The 23,743-nt window shown below is 48.6% G+C and overlaps 1 protein-coding gene across 1 annotated transcript in view; it reads left to right on the top strand.

The window, feature by feature from the left end:
* fgfr3 (fibroblast growth factor receptor 3) overlaps positions 1-23,743 on the top strand; it is a 170,968-nt gene that overhangs the window by 127,081 nt on the left and 20,144 nt on the right. The window contains exons 8-12 of the mRNA XM_029712591.1: positions 4,861-5,006; positions 6,155-6,276; positions 19,211-19,321; positions 20,105-20,295; positions 20,567-20,689. Coding sequence (XP_029568451.1) covers positions 4,861-5,006; positions 6,155-6,276; positions 19,211-19,321; positions 20,105-20,295; positions 20,567-20,689 — 693 coding nt within the window. The remainder of the gene's footprint in view (positions 1-4,860; positions 5,007-6,154; positions 6,277-19,210; positions 19,322-20,104; positions 20,296-20,566; positions 20,690-23,743) is intronic.

Raw genomic sequence — 23,743 nt, 5'->3', positions numbered from 1 at the left:
TACTGTCTCTATACCACTACCACTACCACTACTGTCTCTATACCACTACCACTACTGTCTCTATACCACTACCACTACTGTCTCTATACCACTACCACTACTGTCTCTATACCACTACCACTACTGTCTGTATACCACTATCACTACTGTCTCTATACCACTACCACTACTGTCTCTATACCACTACCACTACTGTCTCTATACCACTACCACTACTGTCTCTATACCACTACCACTACTGTCTCTATACCACTACTGTCTCTATACCACTACCACTACTGTCTCTATACCACTACCACTACTGTCTCTATACCACTACCACTACTGTCTCTATACCACTACCACTACTGTCTCTATACCACTACCACTACTGTCTCTATACCACTACCACTACTGTCTCTATACCACTACCACTACTGTCTCTATACCACTACCACTACTGTCTCTATACCACTACCACTACCACTACTGTCTCTATATCACTACCACTACTGTCTCTATACCACTACCACTACTGTCTCTATACCACTACCACTACTGTCTCTATACCACTACCACTACCACTACTGTCTCTATCCAACTACCACTACTGTCTCTATCCAACTACCACTACTGTCTCTATACCACTACCACTACTGTCTCTATACCACTACTGTCTCTATACCACTACTGTCTCTATACCACTACCACTACTGTCTCTATACCACTACCACTACTGTCTCTATACCACTACCACTACTGTCTCTATACCACTACCACTACTGTCTCTATACCACTACCACTACTGTCTCTATACCACTACCACTACTGTCTCTATACCACTACCACTATTGTCTCTATACCACTACCACTACTGTCTCTATACCACTACCACTACTGTCTCTATACCACTACTGTCTCTATACCACTACCACAACCACTACTGTCTCTATACCACTACCACTACTGTCTCTATACCACTACCACTACTGTCTCTATACCACTACCACTACTGTCTCTATACCACTACCACCACCACTACTGTCTCTATACCACTACCACTACTGTCTCTATACCACTACCACTACTGTCTCTATACCACTACCACTACTGTCTCTATACCACTACCACTACTGTCTCTATACCACTACCACTACCACTACTGTCTCTATACCACTACCACTACTGTCTCTATACCACTACCACTACCACTACTGTCTCTATACCACTACCACTACTGTCTCTATACCACTACCACTACCACTACTGTCTCTATAACACTACCACTACTGTCTCTATACCACTACCACTACCACTACTGTCTCTATACCACTACTACTGTCTCTATACCACTACCACTACTGTCTCTATACCACTACCACTACTGTCTCTATACCACTACCACTACTGTCTCTATACCACTACCACTACTGTCTCTATACCACTACCACTACTGTCTCTATACCACTACCACTACCACTACTGTCTCTATACCACTACCACTACTGTCTCTATACCACTACCACTACTGTCTCTATATCACTACCACTACTGTCTCTATACCACTACCACTACTGTCTCTATACCACTACCACTACCACTACTGTCTCTATACCACTACCACTACTGTCTCTATACCACTACCACTACTGTCTCTATACCACTACCGTCTCTATACCACTACCACTACTGTCTCTATACCACTACCACTACTGTCTCTATACCACTACCACTACTGTCTCTATACCACTACCACTACTGTCTCTATACCACTACCACTACTGTCTCTATACCACTACCACTACTGTCTCTCTACCACTACCACTACTGTCTCTATACCACTACCACTACTGTCCGCTATACCACTAACCACTACTGTCTTCTATACCACTACCACTACTTGTCTCTCATAACCACCGACCACTACTGTCTCTATAAACCACTAACCACTACTGTCTAATAACCACTATCACTACTGGTCTCTATACCCTAACTACCACTACTGTCTCGTATACCGACTACCACTACTGTCGCGACTGTATACCACTACCTAGATACTGTCTCTATGACCACTATCACTACTGGTCCTCTATAAACCACTACCACTACTCTAGTCTCTATACACTAACTACTACTGTCTCTATACCATAACCACTTACTGTCCTGCTATCACCACTAACCCACTACGGTCCTCTATAAACCACTTACCACTACTGTCTCTATAAACCACTACCACTGACTGTCTCTATACCACTACCACTACTGTCTCGATACCACTAGCCGACTAGCTGTCCTCTATACCACTAACCACTACTGTCTCTATACCACTACCACTACTGTCTCTATACCACTACCACTACTGTCGCTATACCACTAGCACTACTGTCTCTATAACCACTTACCACTACTGTCTCTATACCACTACCACTACTGTCTCTATACCACTACCACTACCACTACTGTCTCTATACCACTACCACTACTGTCTCTATACCACTACCACTACCACTACTGTCTCTATACCACTACCACTACTGTCTCTATACCACTACCACTACTGTCTCTATACCACTACCACTACTGTCTCTATACCACTACCACTACTGTCTCTATACCACTACCACTACTGTCTCTATACCACTACCAGACTGTCTGACTATAACAGTCTCTTTATCACCCAGAGGAGTGAATCAACCAGACTCACCCTCCCTGTTGTATCATCTCATATCCAGTCCTCTCCTCTCTCTCATCCCTCTCTCCTCTTCAGAGACTATAACACCCAGCCTGTTGTAACAGCTCATATCCACTCCTCTCCTCTCTCTCATCCCTCTCTCCTCTCTCTCATCCCTCTCTCCTCTTCAGAGACTATAACACCCAGCCTGTTGTAACAGCTCATATCCACTCCTCTCCTCTCTCTCATCCCTCTCTCCTCTCTCTCATCCCTCTCTCCTCTTCAGAGACTATAACACCCAGCCTGTTTTAACAGCTCATATCCAGTCCTCTCCTCTCTCTCATCCCTCTCTCCTCTTCAGAGACTATAACACCCAGCCTGTTGTAACAGCTCATATCCACTCCTCTCCTCTCTCTCATCCCTCTCTCCTCTCTCTCATCCCTCTCTCCTCTTCAGAGACTATAACCCCAGCCTGTTTTAACAGCTCATATCCAGTCCTCTCCTCTCTCTCCTATAATCCCTCTCTCTCCTCTTCAGAGACTATAACACCCAGCCTGTTTTAACAGCTCATATCCACTCCTCTCCTCTCTCTCATCCCTCTCTCCTCTCTCTCATCCCTCTCTCCTCTTCAGAGACTATAACACCCAGCCTGTTTTAACAGCTCATATCCACTCCTCTCCTCTCTCTCATCCCTCTCTCCTCTTCAGAGACTATAACACCCAGCCTGTTTTAACAGCTCATATCCACTCCTCTCCTCTCTCTCATCCCTCTCTCCTCTCTCTCATCCCTCTCTCCTCTTCAGAGACTATAACACCCAGCCTGTTGTAACAGCTCATATCCACTCCTCTCCTCTCTCTCATCCCTCTCTCCTCTCTCTCATCCCTCTCTCCTCTCTCTCATCCCTCTCTCCTCTTCAGAGACTATAACACCCAGCTCATATCCACTCCTCTCCCTCTCCTCTCATCCCTCTCTCCTGTCTCTCATCCCTCTCTCCTCTTCAGAGACTATAACCTCTCTCCTCTCTCTCATCCCTCTCTCCTCTCTCTCATCCCTCTCTCCTCTTCAGAGACTATAACCTCTCTCCTCTCTCTCATCCCTCTCTCCTCTCTCTCATCCCTCTCTCCTCTTCAGAGACTTTAACCTCTCTCCTCTTCAGAGACTATAACACCCAGCCTGTTGTAACAGCTCATATCCACTCCTCTCCTCTCTCTCATCCCTCTCTCCTCTCTCTCATCCCTCTCTCCTCTTCAGAGACTATAACACCCAGCCTGTTGTAACAGCTCATATCCACTCCTCTCCTCTCTCTCATCCCTCTCTCCTCTCTCTCATCCCTCTCTCCTCTCTCTCATCCCTCTCTCCTCTCTCTCATCCCTCTCTCCTCTTCAGAGACTATAACACCCAGCTCATATCCACTCCTCTCCCTCTCCTCTCATCCCTCTCTCCTGTCTCTCATCCCTCTCTCCTCTTCAGAGACTATAACCTCTCTCCTCTCTCTCATCCCTCTCTCCTCTCTCTCATCCCTCTCTCCTCTTCAGAGACTATAACCTCTCTCCTCTCTCTCATCCCTCTCTCCTCTCTCTCATCCCTCTCTCCTCTTCAGAGACTTTAACCTCTCTCCTCTTCAGAGACTATAACACCCAGCCTGTTGTAACAGCTCATATCCACTCCTCTCCTCTCTCTCCTATAATCCCTCTCTCCTCTCTCTCATATAATCCCTCTCTCTCCTCTCTCTCCTATAATCCCTCTCTCCTCTCTCTCATCCCTCTCTCCTCTTCAGAGACTATAACACCCAGCTCATATCCACTCCTCTCCCTCTCCTCTCATCCCTCTCTCCTGTCTCTCATCCCTCTCTCCTCTTCAGAGACTATAACCTCTCTCCTCTCTCTCATCCCTCTCTCCTCTCTCTCATCCCTCTCTCCTCTTCAGAGACTATAACCTCTCTCCTCTCTCTCATCCCTCTCTCCTCTCTCTCATCCCTCTCTCCTCTTCAGAGACTTTAACCTCTCTCCTCTTCAGAGACTATAACACCCAGCCTGTTGTAACAGCTCATATCCACTCCTCTCCCTCTCCTCTCTCCTCTTCAGAGACTATAACACCCAGCCTGTTGTAACAGCTCATATCCACTCCTCTCCCTCTCCTCTCTCCTCTTCAGAGACTATAACCTCTCTCCTCTTCAGAGACTATAACAGTCTGTCTTTATCACCCAGCAGGTTTCCTTGGAGTCTAACTCCTCCATGAACTCCAACACACCATTGGTCAGAATCGCACGCCTGTCATCCAGTGATGGACCGATGCTGTCCAACGTCTCGGAGCTGGAGCTTCCGTCAGACCCGAAATGGGAGTTCTCTAGGACTAGGTGAGACAAAAGGGCGATATCTGGGAGAAATACCTTAACTTACCTTTACCTTAGGTCAGGTGAGACAGAGAGATACCCTTTACCTTAGGCCAGGTGAAAACAGAGAGATACCCTTTACCTTAGGCCAGGTAAGACAGAGACATACCCTTTACCTTAGGCCAGGTAGGACAGAGAGATACCCTTTACCTTAGTCCAGGTAGGACAGAGAGATACCCTTTATCTTAGGCCAGGTGGGACAGAGAGATACCCTTTACCTTAGGCCAGGTGAACAGAGAGATACCCTTTACCTTAGGCCAGGTGAGACAGAGAGATACCCTTTACCTTAGGCCAGGTGGGACAGAGAGATACCCTTTACCTTAGGCCAGGTGGGACAGAGAGATACCCTTTACCTTAGGCCAGGAGAGAGATATCCTTTACCTTAGGCCAGGTAGAACAGAGAGATACCCTTTACCTTAGGCCAGGTGAGACAGAGAGATACCCTTTACCTTAGGCCAGGTGGGACAGAGAGATACCCTTTACCTTAGGCCAGGTGAGACAGAGAGATACCCTTTATCTTAGGCCAGGTGAGACAGAGAGATACCCTTTACCTTAGGCCAGGTGAGACAGAGACATACCCTTTACCTTAGGCCAGGTGGGACAGAGAGATACCCTTTACCTTAGGCCAGGTGGGACAGAGATATACCCTTTACCTTAGGCCAGGTGAAACAGAGAGATACCTTAGCTATGGTATTTTTCCAAGCCTTTCTAACTGTGTTGTACTCAGTATAGCAGTTGTGTCTGTTAGGAATTAACAGTTATGTTCTAGTCCCCTGACCATCCGTTCAGACAAAAATCGTCCGGCGGAAAAATCTAGTTGCCTCCCCCTGAGTTAATTTGTGTGTCATTGTCATTCTTTCATTCTATCTGGTTGTGGTTATGTTGTGGTTGTGTTGTGGTTGTGGTTGTGTTTCAGGCTAACTGGTTGTGGTTGTGTTTCAGTCTAACTGGTTGTGGTTGTGTTGTGGTTGTGTTGAGGTTGTGTTTAAGTCTAACTAGTTGTGGTTGTGTTTAAGTTTAACTAGTTGTGGTTGTGTTTTGGTTGTGTTTCAATCTAGCGTTGTGGGTGGGTTGTGGTTGTGTTTCAGGCTAACGTTGTGGTTGTGTTTCAGGCTAACGTTGGGTAAACCTCTGGGAGAAGGCTGCTTCGGTCAGGTGGTAATGGCGGAGGCCATCGGGATCGACAAGGAGAAACCCAACACACCCCTCGACGTCGCTGTGAAGATGCTCAAAGGTTGTTGTTTCCGTTTCAACATGTCTTACCAGCTCTAACCCCAACAAGGCAGTCATCAATATCAATTACCAGCTCTAACCCCAACAAGGCAGTCATCAATATCAATTACCAGCTCTAACCCCAACAAGGCAGTCATCAATATCAATTACCAGCTCTAACCCCAACAAGGCAGTCATCAATATCAATTACCAGCTCTAACCCCAACAAGGCAGGCCATCAATATCAATTACCAGCTCTAACCCCAACAAGGCAGTCATCAATATCAATTACCAGCTCTAACCCCAACAAGGCAGTCATCAATATCAATTACCAGCTCTAACCCCAACAAGGCAGTCATCAATATCAATTACCAGCTCTAACCCCAACAAGGCAGTCATCAATATCAATTACCAGCTCTAACCCCAACAGGCAGTCATCAATATCAATTACCAGCTCTAACCCCAACAAGGCAGTCATCAATATCAATTACCAGCTCTAACCCCAACAAGGCAGTCATCAATATCAATTACTTACAGCTCTAACACCCAACAGGCAGTCATCAATATCAATTACTAGCTCTAACCCCAACAGGCAGTCATCAATATCAATTACAGCTCTAACCCCAACAAGGGCAGTCATCAATATCAATACCAGCTCTAACCCCAACAAGGCAGTCATCAATATCAATTCCTAGCTCTACACCCCAACAGGCAGTCATCAATATCAATTACTAGCTCTAACCCCAACAAGGCAGTCATCAATATCAATTACTAGCTCTAACCCCAACAAGGCAGTCATCAATATCAATTACTAGCTCTAACCCCAACAAGGCAGTCATCAATATCAATTACTAGCTCTAACCCCAACAAGGCAGTCATCAATATCAATTTACCAGCTCTAACCCCAACAAGGCAGTCATACTAAATATCAATTACTAGCTCTAACCCCAACAAGGCAGTCATCAATATCAATTACTAGCTCTAACCCCAACAAGGCAGTCATCAATATCAATTACCCAGCTCTAACCCCAACAAGGCAGTCATCAATATCAATACTACTCTAACCCAACAAGGCAGTCATCAATATCAATTACCAGCTCTAACCCCAACAAGGCAGGACATCATATATCAATTACCAGCTCTAACCCAACAAGGCAGTCATCAATATCAATTCTAGCTCTAACCCCAACAAGGCAGTCATCAATATCAATTACTAGCTCTAACCCCAACAAGGCAGTCATCAATATCAATTACCCCAGCTCTAACCCCAACAAGGCAGTCTCAATATCAATTACCAGCTCTAACCCCAACAAGGCAGTCATCCATATCAATTACCAGCTCTAACCCCAACAAGCAGACATCAATATCAATTACCAGCTCTAACCCCAACAAGGCAGTCATCAATATCATTACTAGCTTCTAACCCCAACAAGGCAGTCATCAATATCAATACCAGCTCTAACCCCAACAAGGCAGTCATCAATATCAATTACCAGCTCTAACCCCAACAAGGCAGTCATCAATATCAATTACCAGCTCTAACCCCAACAAGGCAGTCATCAATATCAATTACTAGCTCTAACCCCAACAAGGCAGTCATCAATATCAATTACCAGCTCTAACCCCAACAAGGCAGTCATCAATATCAATTACTAGCTCTAACCCCAACAAGGCAGTCATCAATATCAATTACCAGCTCTAACCCCAACAAGGCAGTCATCAATATCAATTACCAGCTCTAACCCCAACAAGGCAGTCATCAATATCAATTACCAGCTCTAACCCCAACAAGGCAGTCATCAATATCAATGTAGTACTATAAATATCAAGGTTAAACAGAAACACAATAAATTAAAAGAAGAAGAACACGATCAAGTAAGCAATACTATATACAGGGTCAGAGGGGTAAGGGACAGGGATACTGGAGTGATGGAGGTAGATATGTATAGGGGACAGGGATACTGGAGTGATGGAGGTAGATATGTATAGGGGGAAGGAGCCAGGGATACTGGAGTGATGGAGGTAGATATGTATAGGGGGAAGGAGACAGGGATACTGGAGTGATGGAGGTAGATATGTATAGGGGGAAGGGGACAGGGATACTGGAGTGATGGAGGTAGATATGTATAGGGGGGAAGGAGACAGGGATACTGGAGTGATGGAGGTAGATATGTATAGGGGGAAGGAGACAGGGATACTGGAGTGATGGAGGTAGATATGTATAGGGGGAAGGAGACAGGGATACTGGAGTGATGGGGGTAGATGTGTATAGGGGACAGGGATACTGGAGTGATGGAGGTAGATATGTATAGGGGACAGGGATACTGGAGTGATGGAGGTAGATGTGTATAGGGGACAGGGATACTGGAGTGATGGAGGTAGATATGTATAGGGGACAGGGATACTGGAGTGATGGAGGTAGATATGTATAGGGGGAAGGGACAGGGATACTGGAGTGATGGAGGTAGATGTGTATAGGGACAGGGATACTGGAGTGATGGAGGTAGATATGTATAGGGGACAGGGATACTGGAGTGATGGAGGTAGATATGTATAGGGGGAAGGAGACAGGGATACTGGAGGGATGGAGGTAGATATGTATAGGGGACAGGGATACTGAGTGATGGAGGTAGATATGTATAGGGGGAAGGAGACAGGGATACTGGAGTGATGGAGGTAGATATGTATAGGGGGAAGGAGACAGGGATAATGGAGTGATGGAGGTATATATGTATAGGGGGAAGGAGACAGGGATACTGGAGTGATGGAGGTAGATATGTATAGGGGGAAGGAGACAGGGATACTGGAGTGATGGAGGTAGATATGTATAGGGGGAAGGAGACAGGGATACTGGAGTGATGGAGGTAGATATGTATAAGGGGAAGGGGACAGGGATACTGGAGTGATGGAGGTAGATATGTATAGGGGTAAGGGGGGACAGGGATACTGGAGTGATGGAGGTAGATATGTATAGGGGGAAGGAGACAGGGATACTGGAGTGATGGAGGTAGATATGTATAGGGGGAAGGGGGACAGGGATACTGGAGTGATGGAGGTAGATATGTATAGGGGGAAGGAGACAGGGATACTGGGGGATTGGAGGTAGATATGTATAGGGGACAGGGATACTGGAGTGATGGAGGTAGATATGTATAGGGGGAAGGGGACAGGGATACTGGAGTGATGGAGGTAGATATGTATAGGGGACAGGGATACTGGAGTGATGGAGGTAGATATGTATAGGGGGAAGGGGACAGGGATACTGGAGTGATGGAGGTAGATATGTATAGGAGACAGGGATACTGGAGTGATGGAGGTAGATATGTATAGGAGACAGGGATACTGGAGTGATGGAGGTAGATATGTATAAGGGGAAGGAGACAGGGATACTGGAGTGATGGAGGTAGATATGTATAGGGGACAGGGATACTGGAGTGATGGAGGTAGATATGTATAGGGGGAAGGAGACAGGGATACTGGAGTGATGGAGGTAGATATGTATAGGAGACAGGGATACTGGAGTGATGGAGGTAGATATGTATAGGGGGAAGGAGACAGGGATACTGGAGTGATGGAGGTAGATATGTATAGGGGGAAGGGGACAGGGATACTGGAGTGATGGAGGTAGATGTGTATAGGAGACAGGGATACTGGAGTGATGGAGGTAGATATGTATAGGGGGAAGGGGACAGGGATACTGGAGTGATGGAGGTAGATATGTATAGGGGGAAGGAGACAGGGATACTGGGAGTGATGGAGGTAGATATGTATAGGGGAAGGGGACAGGGATACTGGAGTGATGGAGGTAGATATGTATAGGGGACAGGGATACTGGAGTGATGGAGGTAGATTTGTATAGGGGGAAGTAGACAGGGATACTGCAGTGATGGAGGTAGATATGTATAGGGGGAAGGAGACAGGGATCTTGGAGTGATGGAGGTAGATATGTATAGGGGACAGGGATACTGGAGTGATGGAGGTAGATATGTATAGGAGACAGAGATACTGGAGTGATGGAGGTAGATATGTAAAGGGGACAGGTGACAGGGATACTGGAGTGATGGAGGTAGATATGTATAGGGGGAAGGAGACAGGGATACTGGAGTGATGGAGGTAGATATGTATAGGGGGAAGGAGACAGGGATACTGGAGTGATGGAGGTAGATATGTATAGGGGACAGGGATACTGGAGTGATGGAGGTAGATGTGTATAGGGGGAAGGAGACAGGGATACTGGAGTGATGGAGGTAGATATTTATAGGGGGGAAGGAGACAGGGATACTGGAGTGATGGAGGTAGATATGTATAGGGGGAAGGGTACAGGGATACTGGAGTGATGGAGGTAGATATGTATCGGGGGAAGGGGACAGGGATACTGGAGTGATGGAGGTAGATATATATAGGGGACAGGGATACTGGAGTGATGGAGGTAGATATGTATAAGGGGAAGGGGACAGGGATACTGGAGTGATGGATGTAGATATGTATAGGTGGGAAGGAGACAGGGATACTGGAGTGATGGAGGTAGATATGTATAGGGGACAGGATACTGGAGTGATGGAGGTAGATATGTATAGGGGGAAGGAGACAGGGATACTGGAGGATGGAGGTAGATGGGAGGTAGATATGTATAGGGGGAAGTAGACAGGGATACTGGAGTGATGGAGGTAGATATGTATAGGGGACAGGGATACTGGAGTGATGGAGGTAGATATGTATAGGGGGAAGGAGACAGGGATACTGGAGTGATGGAGGTAGATATGTATAGGGGGAGGAGACAGGGATACTGGAGTGATGGAGGTAGATATGTATAGGGGGAAGGGGACAGGGATACTGGAGTGATGGAGGTAGATATGTATAGGGGGAAGGAGACAGGGATACTGGAGTGATGGAGGTAGATATGTATAGGAGACAGGGATACTGGAGTGATGGAGGTAGATATGTATAGGGGGAAGGAGACAGGGATACTGGAGTGATGGAGGTAGATATGTATAGGGGGAAGGGGACAGGGATACTGGAGTGATGGAGGTAGATATGTATAGGAGACAGGGATACTGGAGTGATGGAGGTAGATATGTATAGGGGGAAGGGGACAGGGATACTGGAGTGATGGAGGTAGATATGTATAGGGTGAAGAAGACAGGGATACTTGAGTGATGGAGGTAGATATGTATAAGGGGAAGGGGACAGGGATACTGGAGTGATGGAGGTAGATATGTATAGGGGGAAGGGGACAGGGATACTGGAGTGATGGAGGTAGATATGTATCGGGGGAAGGGGACAGGGATACTGGAGTGATGGAGGTAGATATATATAGGGGGAAGGAGACAGGGATACTGGAGTGATGGAGGTAGATATGTATAGGGGGAAGGAGACAGGGATACTGGAGTGATGGAGGTAGATATGTATAGGGGGAAGGGGACAGGGATACTGGAGTGATGGAGGTAGATATGTATAGGAGACAGGGATACTGGAGTGATGGAGGTAGATATGTATAGGGGGAAGGGGACAGGGATACTGGAGTGATGGAGGTAGATATGTATAGGGTGAAGAAGACAGGGATACTGGAGTGATGGAGGTAGATATGTATAGGAGACAGGGATACTGGAGTGATGGAGGTAGATATGTATAGGGGGAAGGGGACAGGGATACTGGAGTGATGGAGGTAGATATGTATAGGGGGAAGGAGACAGGGATACTGGAGTGATGGAGGTAGATATGTATAGGGGACAGGGATACTGGGAGTGATGGAGGTAGATATGTATAGGGGGAAGGGGACAGGGATACTGCAGTGATGGAGGTAGATATGTATAGGGGAAGGGGACAGGGATACTGGAGTGATGGAGGTAGATATGTATAGGGGACAGGGATACTGGAGTGATGGAGGTAGATATGTATAGGGGGAAGGGGACAGGGATACTGCAGTGATGGAGGTAGATATGTATAGGAGGAAGGAGACAGGGATACTGGAGTGATGGAGGTAGATATGTATAGGGGACAGGGATACTGGAGTGATGGAGGTAGATATGTATAGGAGACAGAGATACTGGAGTGATGGAGGTAGATATGTAAAGGGGACAGGTGACAGGGATACTGGAGTGATGGAGGTAGATATGTATAGGGGGAAGGAGACAGGGATACTGGAGTGATGGAGGTAGATATGTATAGGGGGAAGGAGACAGGGATACTGGAGTGATGGAGGTAGATATGTATAAGGGGAAGGGGACAGGGATACTGGAGTGATGGAGGTAGATATGTATAGGGGGAAGGGGACAGGGATACTGGAGTGATGGAGGTAGATATGTATAGGGGGAAGGAGACAGGGATACTGGAGTGATGGAGGTAGATATGTATAAGGGGAAGGGGACAGGGATACTGGAGTGATGGAGGTAGATATGTATAGGGGGAAGGGGACAGGGATACTGGAGTGATGGAGGTAGATATGTATAGGGGGAAGGAGACAGGGATACTGGAGTGATGGAGGTAGATATGTATAGGGGACAGGGATACTGGAGTGATGGAGGTAGATATGTATAGGGGGAAGGAGACAGGGATACTGGAGTGATGGAGGTAGATATGTATAGGGGGAAGGGGACAGGGATACTGGAGTGATGGAGGTAGATATGTATAGGGGGAAGGGGACAGGGATACTGGAGTGATGGAGGTAGATATGTATAGGGGAAGGGGACAGGGATACTGGAGTGATGGAGGTAGATATGTATAGGGGGAAGGGGACAGGATACTGGAGTGATGGAGGTAGATATGTATAGGGGACAGGGATACTGGAGTGATGGAGGTAGATATGTATAGGGGGAAGGAGACAGGGATACTGGAGTGATGGAGGTAGATATGTATAGGGGGAAGGAGACAGGGATACTGGAGTGATGGAGGTAGATATGTATAGGGGACAGGGATACTGGAGTGATGGAGGTAGATATGTATAGGGGGAAGTAGACAGGGATACTGCAGTGATGGAGGTAGATATGTATAGGGGGAAGGGGACAGGGATACTGGAGTGATGGAGGTAGATATGTATAGGGGGAAGGAGACAGGGATACTGGAGTGATGGAGGTAGATATGTATAGGGGACAGGGATACTGGAGTGATGGAGGTAGATATGTATAGGGGGAAGGAGACAGGGATCTTGGAGTGATGGAGGTAGATATGTATAGGGGACAGGGATACTGGAGTGATGGAGGTAGATATGTATAGGGGTAAGGAGACAGGGATACTGGAGTGATGGAGGTAGATATGTATAGGGGACAGGGATACTGGAGTGATGGAGGTAGATATGTATAGGAGACAGGGATACTGGAGTGATGGAGGTAGATATGTATAGGGGGAAGGAGACAGGGATACTGGAGTGATGGAGGTAGATATGTATAGGGGGAAGGAGACAGGGATACTGTCAGCTACTACAGCGACTGAAATCACTTCAACACTTAACAAAGAGCTGCAGTTAGTTTCAGAATGGGTGGCAAGGAATAAGTTAGTCCTAAATATTTATAAAATTAAAAACATTGTATTTGGGACAAATCTTTCACTAAACCCTAAACCTCAACTAAGTCTTGTAATGAATAATGTGGAAATTGAGCAAGTTGAGCTGACTAAACTAACCCTGGATTGTAAACTGTCCTGGTCAAAACATATTGATACAACAGTAGCTAAGATGGTGAGAAGTCTGTCCATGATAAAGCACTGCTCTGCCTTCTTAACAACACTATCAACAAGGCAGGTCCTACAGGCCCTAGTTTCTACCTTCTTAACAACACTATCAACAAGGCAGGTCATACAGGCCCTAGTTTCTACCTTCTTAACAACACTATCAACAAGGCAGGTCCTACAGGCCCTAGTTTCTACCTTCTTAACAACACTATCAACAAGGCAGGTCCTACAGACCCTAGTTTCTACCTTCTCAACAACACTATCAACAAGGCAGGTCCTACAGGTCCTAGTCTCTACCTTCTTAACAGCACTATCAACAAGGCAGGTCCTACAGGCCCTAGTTTCTACCTTCTTAACAACACTATCAACAAGGCAGGTCCTACAGGCCCTAGTTTCTACCTTCTTAACAGCACTATCAACAAGGCAGGTCCTACAGGCCCTAGTTTCTGCCTTCTTAACAACACTATCAACAAGGCAGGTCCTACAGGCCCTAGTTTCTACCTTAACAACACTATCAACAAGGCAGGTCCTACAGGCCCTAGTTTCTACCTTCTTAACAACACTATCAACAAGGCAGGTCCTACAGGCCCTAGTTTCTACCTTCTTAACAGCACTATCAACAAGGCAGGTCCTACAGGCTCTAGTTTCTACCTTCTCAACAACACTATCAACAAGGCAGGTCCTACAGGCCCTAGTTTCTACCTTCTTAACAGCACTATCAACAAGGCAGGTCCTACAGGCCCTAGTTTCTACCTTCTCTACAACACTATCAACAAGGCAGGTCCTACAGGCCCTAGTTTTGTTGCACCTGAACTACTGTTCAGTGGTGTGGTCAGGTGCCACAAAACGGTGCCACTGATTATCTCTGACTGTCTGTTATAACGTGATCTGGAATTTAAATGTCTTCTTCTCTCTCCATCCGTCTGTCTGTCCCCCTCTCTCTCTCACTGTCTGTCTGTCCCCTCTCTCTCCTGCTGTCTGTCTGTCCCCTCTCTCTCCCGCTGTCGGTCTGTCCCCTCTCTCTCTCTCCCGCTGTCTGTCTGTCACCCTCTCTCTCTCCCGCTGTCTGTCTGTCACCCTCTCTCTCCCGCTGTCTGTCTGTCCCCCTCTCTCTCCCGCTGTCTGTCTGTCCCCCTCTCTCTCTCCCGCTGTCTGTCTGTCCCCCTCTCTCTCCCGCTGTCTGTCTGTCCCCCTCTCTCTCTCCCGCTGTCTGTCTGTCCCCTCTCTCTCTCCCGCTGTCTGTCTGTCCCCTCTCTCTCTCTCCCGCTGTCTGTCTGTCCCCCTCTCTCTCCCGCTGTCTGTCTGTCCCCTCTCTCTCCCGCTGTCTGTCTGTCACCTCTCTCTCCCGCTGTCTGTCTGTCCCCTCTCTCTCCCGCTGTCTGTCTGTCCCCTCTCTCTCCCACTGTCTGTCTGTCCCCCTCTCTCTCCCGCTGTCTGTCTGTCCCCTCTCTCTCCCGCTGTCTGTCTGTCCCCTCTCTCTCCCGCTGTCTGTCTGTCCCCCTCTCTCTCCCGCTGTCTGTCTGTCCCCCTCTCTCTCCCGCTGTCTGTCTGTCCCCCTCTCTCTCCCGCTGTCTGTCTGTCCCCCTCTCTCTCTCCCGCTGTCTGTCTGTCTGTCCCCCTCTCTCTCCCCGCTGTCTGTCTGTCTGAACCCCTCTCTCTCTCCCGCTGTCTGTCTGTCCCCTCTCTCTCCCGCTGTCTGTCTGTCCCCTCTCTCTCCCGCTGTCTGTCTGTCCCCCTCTCTCTCCCGCTGTCTGTCTGTCCCCTCTCTCTCCCGCTGTCTGTCTGTCCCCCTCTCTCTCCCGCTGTCTGTCTTTCCCCCTCTCTCTCCCGCTGTCTGTCTGTCCCTCTCTCTCTCCCGCTGTCTGTCTGTCACCCTCTCTCTCTCCCGCTGTCTGTCTGTCCTCTCTCTCTCCCGCTGTCTGCCTGTCACCTCTCTCTCCTGCTGTCTGTCTGCCTGTCACCTCTCTCTCCTGCTGTCTGTCTGTCTGTCCCCTCTCTCTCTCCCGCTGTCTGTCTGTCCCCTCTCTCTCCTACTGTCTGTCTGTCTGTCCCCTCTCTCTCCCACTGTCTGTCTGTCCCCCTCTCTCTCTCCCGCTGTCTGTCTGTCCCCTCGCTCTCTCCCGCTGTCTGCCTGTCACCTCTCTCTCCCGCTGTCTGTCTGTCCCTCTCTCTCCCGCTGTCTGTCTGTCCCCTCTCTCTCCCGCTGTCTGTCTGTCACCTCTCTCTCTCCCGCTGTCTGTCTGTCACCTCTCTCTCTCCCGCTGTCTGTCTGTCTGTCACCTCTCTCTCCTGCTGTCTGTCTGTCCTCTCTCTCTCCCGCTGTCTGTCTGTCACCTGTCTCTCTCTCGCTGTCTGTCTGTCTGTCTGTCTGTCCCCTCTCTCTCCTGCTGTCTGTCTGTCCTCTCTCTCTCCCGCTGTCTGTCTGTCTGTCCCCTCTCTCCCCGCTGTCTGTCTGTCCCCCTCTCTCTCCCGCTGTCTGTCTGTCCCCCTCTCTCTCCCGCTGTCTGTCTGTCTTTCCCCTCTCTCTCCCGCTGTCTCTCTGTCCTCTCTCTCTCCCGCTGTCTGTCTGTCACCTCTCTCTCTCCCGCTGTCTGTCTGTCTGTCCCCTCTCTCTCCCGCTGTCTGTCTGTCTGTCCCCTCTCTCTCCCGCTGTCTGTCTGTCCCCCTCTCTCTCTCCCGCTGTCTGTCTGTCCCCCTCTCTCTCCCCGCTGTCTGTCTGTCCCCCTCTCTCTCTCCCGCTGTCTGTCTGTCCCCCTCTCTCTCCCGCTGTCTGTCTGTCTGTCCCCTCTCTCTCCCGCTGTCTGTCTGTCCTCTCTCTCTCCCGCTGTCTGTCTGTCCCCCTCTCTCTCCCGCTGTCTGTCTGTCCCCCCTCTCTCTCCCGCTGTCTGTCTGTCCCCCTCTCTCTCCCGCTGTCTGTCTGTCACCTCTCTCTCTCCCGCTGTCTGTCTGTCTGTCCCCTCTCTCTCCCGCTGTCTGTCTGTCCCCCTCTCTCTCCCCCGCTGTCTGTCTATCACCTCTCTCTCTCCCGCTGTCTGTCTGTCTGTCCCCTCTCTCTCCCGCTGTCTGTCTGTCCTCTCTCTCTCCCGCTGTCTGTCTGTCACCTCTCTCTCTCCCGCTGTCTGTCTGTCACCTCTCTCTCTCCCGCTGTCTGTCTGTCTGTCCCCTCTCTCTCCTGCTGTCTGTCTGTCCTCTCTCTCTCCCGCTGTCTGTCTGTCTGTCCCCTCTCTCTCCCCGCTGTCTGTCTGTCTGTCCCCTCTCTCTCCCGCTGTCTGTCTGTCCCCCTCTCTCTCCCGCTGTCTGTCTGTCCCCCTCTCTCTCTCCCGCTGTCTGTCTGTCCCCCTCTCTCTCCCGCTGTCTGTCTGTCACCTCTCTCTCTCCCGCTGTCTGTCTGTCACCTCTCTCTCTCCCGCTGTCTGTCTGTCTGTCCCCTCTCTCTCCTGCTGTCTGTCTGTCCTCTCTCTCTCCCGCTGTCTGTCTGTCTGTCCCCTCTCTCTCCCGCTGTCTGTCTGTCTGTCCCCCTCTCTCTCCCGCTGTCTGTCTGTCTGTCCCCCTCTCTCTCCCGCTGTCTGTCTGTCCCCCTCTCTCTCCCGCTGTCTGTCTGTCCCCTCTCTCTCCCGCTGTCTGTCTGTCCCCTCTCTCTCCCGCTGTCTGTCTCTCCCCCTCTCTCTCCCGCTGTCTGTCTGTCCCCTCTCTCTCCCGCTGTCTGTCTGTCCCCCTCTCTCCCGCTGTCTGTCTGTCCCCCTCTCTCTCCCGCTGTCTATCTGTCCCCCTCTCTCTCCCCGCTGTCTGTCTGTCCCCCTCTCTCTCCCGCTGTCTGTCTGTCCCCTCTCTCTCCCGCTGTCTGTCTGTCCCCCTCTCTCTCCCGCTGTCTGTCTGTCCCCTCTCTCTCCCGCTGTCTGTCTGTCCCCTCTCTCTCCCGCTGTCTGTCTGTCCCCCTCTCTCTCCCGCTGTCTGTCTGTCACCCTCTCTCTCTCCCGCTGTCTGTCTGTCTGTCCCCTCTCTCTCCTGCTGTCTGTCTGTCCCCCTCTCTCTCCCGCTGTCTGTCTGTCCCCTCTCTCTCCCGCTGTCTGTCTGTCCCCCTCTCTCTCCCACTGTCTGTCTGTCCCCTTCTCTCTCCCGCTGTCTGTCTGTCCCCCTCTCTCTCCCGCTGTCTGTATGTCACCTCTCTCTCTCCCGCTGTCTGTCTGTCTGTCCCCTCTCTCTCCCGCTGTCTGTCTGTCCTCTGTCTCTCCCGCTGTCTGTCTGTCACCTCTCTCTCTCCCGCTGTCTGTCTGTCACCTCTCTCTGTCCCGCTGTCTGTCTGTCTGTCCCCTCTCTCTCCCGCTGTCTGTCTGTCACCTCTCTCTCTCCCGCTGTCTGTCTGTCTGTCCCCTCTCTCTCCTGCTGTCTGTCTGTCCTCTCTCTCTCCCGCTGTCTGTCTGTCACCTCTCTCTCTCCCGCTGTCTGTCTGTCTGTCCCCTCTCTCTCCTGCTGTCTGTCTGTCCTCTCTCTCTCCCGCTGTCTGTCTGTCCCCTCTCTCTCCCGCTGTCTGTCTGTCCCCTCTCTCTCCCGCTGTCTGTCTGTCCCCCTCTCTCTCCCCGCTGTCTGTCTGTCCCCTCTCTCTCCCGCTGTCTGTCTGTCCCCTCTCTCTCCCGCTGTCTGTCTGTCCCCCTCTCTCTCCCGCTGTCTGTCTGTCCCCTCTCTCTCCCGCTGTCTGTCTGTCCCCCTCTCTCTCCCGCTGTCTGTCTGTCCCCCTCTCTCTCCCGCTGTCTGTCTGTCCCCCTCTCTCTCCCGCTGTCTGTCTGTCCCCCTCTCTCTCCCGCTGTCTGTCTGTCCCCCTCTCTCTCCCGCTGTCTGTCTGTCCCCTCTCTCTCCCGCTGTCTGTCTGTCCCCCTCTCTCTCCCGCTGTCTGTCTGTCCCCCTCTCCTCCCGTCTGTCTGTCCCCCTCTCTCTCCCGCTGTCTGTCTGTCCCCTCTCTCTCCCGCTGTCTGTCTGTCCCCTCTCTCTCCCGCTGTCTGTCTGTCTGTCCCCTCTCTCTCCCGCTGTCTGTCTGTCCCCTCTCTCTCCCGCTGTCTGTCTGTCCCCTCTCTCTCCCGCTGTCTGTCTGTCCCCCTCTCTCTCCCGCTGTCTGTCCCCCTCTCTCTCCCACTGTCTGTCCCCCTCTCTCTCCCACTGTCTGTCTGTCCCCCTCTCTCTCCCGCTATCTGTCCCCCTCTCTCTCCCGCTGTCTGTCCCCCTCTCTCTCCTGCTGTCTGTCTGTCTGGCCCCCTCTCTCTCCCGCTGTCTGTCTGTCCCCTCTCTTTCTCCATCAGACGACGCCACAGATAAGGACCTATCAGACCTGGTCTCAGAGATGGAGATGATGAAGATGATTGGAAAACACAAAAATATCCTCAACCTGCTGGGAGCATGTACACAGGATGGTAAGTGACAACATAACCTGCTGGGAGCTTGTACACAGAGAGTTAACAAGGTTAGAGGTTAGAGTTAACAGGGTTAGTGTTTAGTGAGTCCTCCAGACCAGAGGCAGTAGGGATGACCAGGGATGTTCTCTGTTTAGTGAGTCCTCCAGATCAGAGGCAGTAGGGATGACCAGGGATGTTCTCTGTTTAGTGAGTCCTCCAGATCAGAGGCAGTAGGGATGACCAGGGATGTTCTCTGTTTAGTGAGTCCTCCAGATCAGAGGCAGTAGGGATGACCAGGGATGTTCTCTGTTTAGTGAGTCCTCCAGATCAGAGGCAGTAGGGAGGACCAGGGATGTTCTCTGTTTAGTGAGTCCTCCAGATCAGAGTCAGTAGGGATGACCAGGTATATTCTCTGTTTAGTGAGTCCTCCAGATCAGAGTCAGTAGGGATGACCAGGTATATTCTCTGTTTAGTGAGTACTCCAGATCAGAGACAGTAGGGATGACCAGGGATGTTCTCTTGATAATGTGTGAATTGTACTATTTTCCTGTCCTGCTAAGCTTTCAAACTGTAACGAGTACTTTTGGGTGTCAGTGAAAATGTATGGAGCTAAACGTACATTATTTTCTTTAGGAATGTAGTGAAGTAAAAGTAAAAGTTGTCAAAAATATAAATAGTAAAGTACAGATACCCCATAAAAACTACTGAAGTAGTACTTTAAAGTATTTTTACTTAAGTACTTTACACCACTGAACAGGGTTTAGGTATAAAGTATAAATACAGTATATATATATTCCCCAGGTCCCCTGTACGTGTTGGTGGAGTACGCTTCCAAAGGGAACCTGAGGGAGTACCTGAGGGCCCGTCGGCCCCCGGGGACGGACTACTCCTTCGATACCTGTAAGATCCCTGATGAGCAGCTCACCTTTAAAGACCTGGTGTCCTGCGCCTACCAGGTGGCGCGTGGCATGGAGTACCTGGCCTCGCAGAAGGTGGGTGGCATACTGGGCATAGTAGGGTTGCAAAAAATCTTTACTTTCCAAAATTCTCAGGGTTTCTAGAAATCTTGGATGGAGATTCTGGATTCCCTGCTTATTCTTTTCTGATTCCGGGAATCTTCCAACTGGGATTTATGGAAAACCTTTTTTGGAAAGCTACCGGAATTTTGCAGCCCTTGTTAGGATTATATATGGTCTATATGCTACAATGTGGTATAATACAGTCCAGTGTATTTAGCCGGACTTATTCATTCTTCTTCCTCAGTGTATCCATAGAGATCTGGCAGCCAGGAACGTCCTGGTCACCGAGGAGAACGTGATGAAGATCGCAGACTTCGGTCTGGCTAGAGATGTGCACAACATAGACTACTACAAGAAGACTACCAACGTGAGTAATAATATATAATAATACAATATAATAACAACATAGACTACTACAAGAAGACTACCAGCAGATAGTGATGGGGGGTATATCTGTTAGATAGTGATGGGGGGGTATATCTGTTAGATAGTGATGGGGGTATATCTGTTATGGGTTAGATAGTGATGGGGGGTATATCTGTTATGGGTTAGATAGTGATGGGGGTATATCTGTTAGATAGTGATGGGGGGGTTATATCTGTTAGATAGTGATGGGGGGTATATCTGTTATGGGTTAGATAGTGATGGGGGGTATATCTGTTATGGGTTAGATAGTGATGGGGGGGTATATCTGTTAGATAGTGATGGGGGTATATCTGTTAGATAGTGATGGGGGGTATATCTGTTATGGGTTAGATAGTGATGGGGGGGTATATCTGTTATGGGTTAGATAGTGATGGGGGGTATATCTGTTAGATAGTGATGGGGGGTATATCTGTTATGGGTTAGATAGTGATGGGGGGGTATATCTGTTAGATAGTGATGGGGGGTATATCTGTTATGGGTTAGATAGTGATGGGGGGTATATCTGTTAGATAGTGATGGGGGGGTATATCTGTTATGGGTTAGATAGTGATGGGGGGTATATTGTTATGGGTTAGATAGTGATGGGGGGTATATCTGTTAGATAGTGATGGGGGTATATCTGTTAGATAGTGATGGGGGTATATCTGTTAGATAGTGATGGGGGGTATATCTGTTATGGGTTAGATAGTGATGGGGGTATATCTGTTAGATAGTGATGGGGGGTATATCTGTTATGGGTTAGATAGTGATGGGGGGTATATCTGTTAGATAGTGATGGGGGGTATATCTGTTATGGGTTAGATAGTGATGGGGGGGTATATCTGTTATGGGTTAGATAGTGATGGGGGGTATATCTGTTAGATAGTGATGGGGGGTATATCTGTTAGATAGTGATGGGGGGTATATCTGTTATGGGTTAGATAGTGATGGGGGGTATATCTGTTATGGGTTAGATAGTGATGGGGGGTATATCTGTTAGATAGTGATGGGGGTATATCTGTTATGGGTTAGATAGTGATGGGGGGTATATCTGTTATGGGTTAGATAGTGATGGGGGGGTATATCTGTTAGATAGTGATGGGGGGTATATCTGTTAGATAGTGATGGGGGTATATCTGTTATGGGTTAGATAGTGATGGGGGGGTATATCTGTTATGGGTTAGATAGTGATGGGGGGGTATATCTGTTATGGGTTAGATAGTGATGGGGGGTATATCTGTTATGGGTTAGATAGTGATGGGGGGTATATCTGTTATGGGTTAGATAGTGATGGGGGGTATATCTGTTAGATAGTGATGGGGGTATATCTGTTATGGGTTAGATAGTGATGGGGGGTATATCTGTTATGGGTTAGATAGTGATGGGGGGTATATCTGTTATGGGTTAGATAGTGATGGGGGGTATATCTGTTATGGGTTAGATAGTGATGGGGGGTATATCTGTTAGATAGTGATGGGGGGTATGTCTGTTATGGGTTAGATAGTGATGGGGGGTATATCTGTTATGGGTTAGATAGTGATGGGGGGTATATCTGTTATGGGTTAGATAGTAATGGGGGGTATATCTGTTAGATAGTGATGGGGGTATATCTGTTATGGGTTAGATAGTGATGGGGGGGGTATATCTGTTAGATAGTGATGGGGGGTATATCTGTTATGGGTTAGATAGTGATGGGGGGTATATCTGTTATGGGTTAGATATTGATGGGGGGTATATCTGTTATGGGTTAGATAGTGATGGGGGTATATCTGTTATGGGTTAGATAGTGATGGGGGTATATCTGTTATGGGTTAGATAGTGATGGGGGGGTATATCTGTTATGGGTTAGATAGTGATGGGGGGGTATATCTGTTATGGGTTAGATAGTGATGGGGGGTATATCTGTTATGGGGTTAGATAGTGATGGGGGGGTATATCTGTTATGGGTTAGATAGTGATGGGGGGTATATCTGTTATGGGTTAGATAGTGATGGGGGGTATATCTGTTAGATAGTGATGGGGGGTATATCTGTTATGGGTTAGATAGTGATGGGGGGGTATATCTGTTATGGGTTAGATAGTGATGGGGTGTATATCTGTTATGGGTTAGATAGTGATGGGGGTATATCTGTTATGGGTTAGATAGTGATGGGGGGTATATCTGTTATGGGTAGATAGTGATGGGGGGGTATATCTGTTAGATAGTGATGGGGGTATATCTGTTATGGGTTAGATAGTGATGGGGGGGGTATATCTGTTAGATAGTGATGGGGGTATATCTGTTAGATAGTGATGGGGGGTATATCTGTTAGATAGTGATGGGGGTATATCTGTTATGGGTTAGATAGTGATGGGGGGTATATCTGTTATGGGTTAGATAGTGATGGGGGGTATATCTGTTAGATAGTGATGGGGGGTATATCTGTTAGATAGTGATGGGGGTATATCTGTTAGATAGTGATGGGGGGTATATCTGTTATGGGTTAGATAGGGATGGGGGGTATATCTGTTATGGGTTAGATAGTGATGGGGGGGTATATCTGTTAGATAGTGATGGGGGGTATATCTGTTAGATAGTGATGGGGGGTATATCTGTTAGATAGTGATGGGGGGGTATATCTGTTAGATAGTGATGGGGGGTATATCTGTTAGATAGTGATGGGGGTATATCTGTTAGATAGTGATGGTGGGGGTATATCTGTTATGGTTAGATAGTGATGGGGGGTATATCTGTTATGGGTTAGATAGTGAGTGGGGTATATATGTTATGGGTTAGATAGTGATGGGGGGTATATCTGTTAGATAGTGATGGGGGTATATCTGTTAGATAGTGATGGGGGGTATATCTGTTATGGGTTAGATAGGGATGGGGGGTATATCTGTTATGGGTTAGATAGTGATGGGGGGTATATCTGTTAGATAGTGATGGGGGGGTATATCTGTTAGATAGTGATGGGGGGTATATCTGTTATGGGTTAGATAGTGATGGGGGGTATATCTGTTAGATAGTGATGGG

Source organism: Salmo trutta, chromosome 25 (assembly GCF_901001165.1).
Source record: "Salmo trutta chromosome 25, fSalTru1.1, whole genome shotgun sequence".
NCBI lineage: Eukaryota > Metazoa > Chordata > Actinopteri > Salmoniformes > Salmonidae > Salmo > Salmo trutta.
This window is presented reverse-complemented; position numbering and strand designations above follow the sequence as displayed.